The sequence below is a fragment of the Emiliania huxleyi genome (genome assembly GCF_000372725.1).
Source record: "Emiliania huxleyi CCMP1516 unplaced genomic scaffold EMIHUscaffold_580, whole genome shotgun sequence".
NCBI lineage: Eukaryota > Haptophyta > Isochrysidales > Noelaerhabdaceae > Emiliania > Emiliania huxleyi.
Genome location: NW_005197647.1, coordinates 1,865 through 4,261, shown reverse-complemented (window position 1 = coordinate 4,261; position 2,397 = coordinate 1,865). Strand labels below are relative to the sequence as shown.

Genomic DNA, 2,397 nt, shown 5'->3' with positions numbered 1-2,397 from the left:
TTATCCGTTATCGCGGTGGGGGTGGCGTTTTGGCGACGCGCTAAGGCGGCCGAGCACAAACCCCGCGGCCGCGCCAAGCGCTAGGCCAAGCGACAGTCCAGCAACGCCGTCCAGCCTGGGAGCTGCCGCCAAGCCCGCCGCCACAGCTAAAGCAGCGCCAGCGAGAGCCATCCAACGCTGCCTCCGATGGCCACCGATGGCGGCGTACCCTCGCCGCATCAGCAGGCTCCTCGTGCCCGACAGCAGGTCGCGGAACAGCTCATCGGCAGCCATGGCCGAGGCCGTGTCGGCACTTCTGCCGGATGCCGAGGTCGAGGGCTGCGGCTGCCTGTCCGGCTCCACCACCTCCGAGCCAGGCTGCCACGGTAGCGCCATGCGCTGGTAGAGGCGGCTCGGGCACAGGTAAGGGGGCGCAAGCTCCACGCGGTGGTAGCCGCCGCTTCTCGCGTCGTGAATGTACACGTACTCGAGGCGCTCGGCGAGCCAGTGCAGGAGCTGTGGGAGGGTGCGTGCGCCGAGGCCGCGCGTCACGAGCTCGAGCAGAGCTGAGTAGTAGCCGTTGAGTGCGGCGCGCTCGCCCGCGTTGCTCAGGTCGACCCGCTCTGGCGCTGAGGGGGAGATGAGCGGCACGTAGTTCCGATAGAGCGGCTGTTGGGATGTAAAGTTTGCGCCGAGGGAGGGGAGCTGCCGGAGCGACGCGTGCACAAAGGTGTCGCACACGCACGCGGAGACCCAAGTGCGGGTGGCGCCGCCGGCCTGTGGAGCGTCGAGCACGTCAAAGAGCTGGTAGCCTGGGTGCGACGGCGTGAACTCCGAGACGACCCAGTCGCAAAGGGCGTTGACGATTGCGCCCGTTGTCCGACCCACAAGGGAGCGCCCCTTGGTCCATCGGTGAGGGTCCTCGCCCGGCGTAAAGGCGACTACAGCCTCGTTGTTCCACACTGGGCCAGCGCCGTCCTCCACCGAGATCGGGAAAAGAGCGCCGAACGGGAAGTCTACCGCATAATACTGCAAAGTGAAGACCGTGAGCGGAGGAGGCGCCAGCAAGGTGCTCACATGGAAAACCAGGCCGCAGTGGTAGGACTGGAGTAGGCGGCCGACAGCGCCGAGTGCCTCGATTTCCTGCTCCACGTACCAGACCTCAACATCGCAATCGGGCGGTAACGCCGGCACCACTGACCGGTGCTCGAAGAAGATGTCGGGCTCGACTCGTGGCTCGCCACACGCCGCTCGCGCCCACGCATGAATCTCGGCTGATGTGGCGTTGGTATGAAATTTCCGCGAGTGCACGGGTGGGCCTTCGCTCTGGCAGCGGACGCCGATCATGGCGCGCAAAAATGGCCGCTATCGCAGAGTGTGGGTAAACGAAAGTACCGTATTCGGTACTGTCCAAGCCGAAAGTCTGGGCAGGTTGTCGGGGACACGATCCCGGCGTGAACACAACTAACTGACGGATCCGCTCCTGACAGTCGCACGCGCCGCGCTGCGGCGCGTGCGACTGTCTTTGTTTGAAGTCAAAAGTCGAATCAGAGCGAAGTCGGCGTTGTCCCCCGATTTTGTCCCCCGGACCGCCCGTCCGGACCGCTCCGGGACGCACGCCGGCGAAGCACCATCAAGCTGCTGTACGGCCCCGGCATCGCCTTCCCAGGCTTAGCTAGACTGAGAGATATTGTGCAAATGGTTAGTCTCTACAATATATACACTGACACTGAACCTCCCAGAGCTCGTCCCGGTCCGCCACGGCCATCCTCGGCCTCCGGAGGGCCCCCGGCCGCGGCGCGGTACGTCGGCGTCACAAATCCGACCACAGAGCACCGGGACGCGGTCGGGCGATCCGAGGCCCAACTAGGCGTATGCATTGCCTATCCAGGGCTATCACCTGGACCTATCAACAGGCGCCTGCGGCGCCGTGGTCAGGAGCTGCTGTTCACGCCGGTCCACACTTTCATAGTGGACAGTGTACTATCAAGAAAGACACCGAAAAAAGTCGCCGCGGCAGTCCACGACGAGCCAGCCTGCTGCCGGCTCGCACGGCAGCCTCTTCCTATGGACCAGCCTCGACTTCCATACAGTCAACATTTTGTCGCTGCGTGCTCGTGGTGAGCTGTGGCGGCGGTCGAAGTTCGCCCAGATTCGGTGACGAGCGCCGGACGATAGTACCGCCTCTGTTCGCCCTGTGCATGTCAGGCCAGGCTGGCAGCAGGGCACTACCAACGTGCTGCCCTGTTGCAGCCTGACTTTGCCCACTGTGCACAGTCGCCAGAGCACCACCACCGCCCGGCATCGTGTCACGGCGAGCTCCTTCTGCGCCCGCTCGCGAGGCTCTCGCGCTGGCACACTTTGGCCATCTGCTGCTCGCGTTCGGCGAGCTCTTCTCCGCACTCCTGCCACGGTGCC

At 64.7% G+C, this 2,397-nt stretch overlaps 1 protein-coding gene across 1 annotated transcript; it reads right to left on the bottom strand.

Annotated features, from left to right (window-relative positions):
• Window positions 1-1,326, bottom strand: EMIHUDRAFT_247461 (hypothetical protein; the record flags this gene model as incomplete). The annotated part of the gene is made up of 1 exon (XM_005764679.1): window positions 1-1,326. One exon carries the CDS (start codon window positions 1,324-1,326, stop codon window positions 1-3), a length of 1,326 nt encoding a protein of 441 aa, XP_005764736.1.
• Window positions 1,327-2,397: the final 1,071 nt, after the last annotated feature.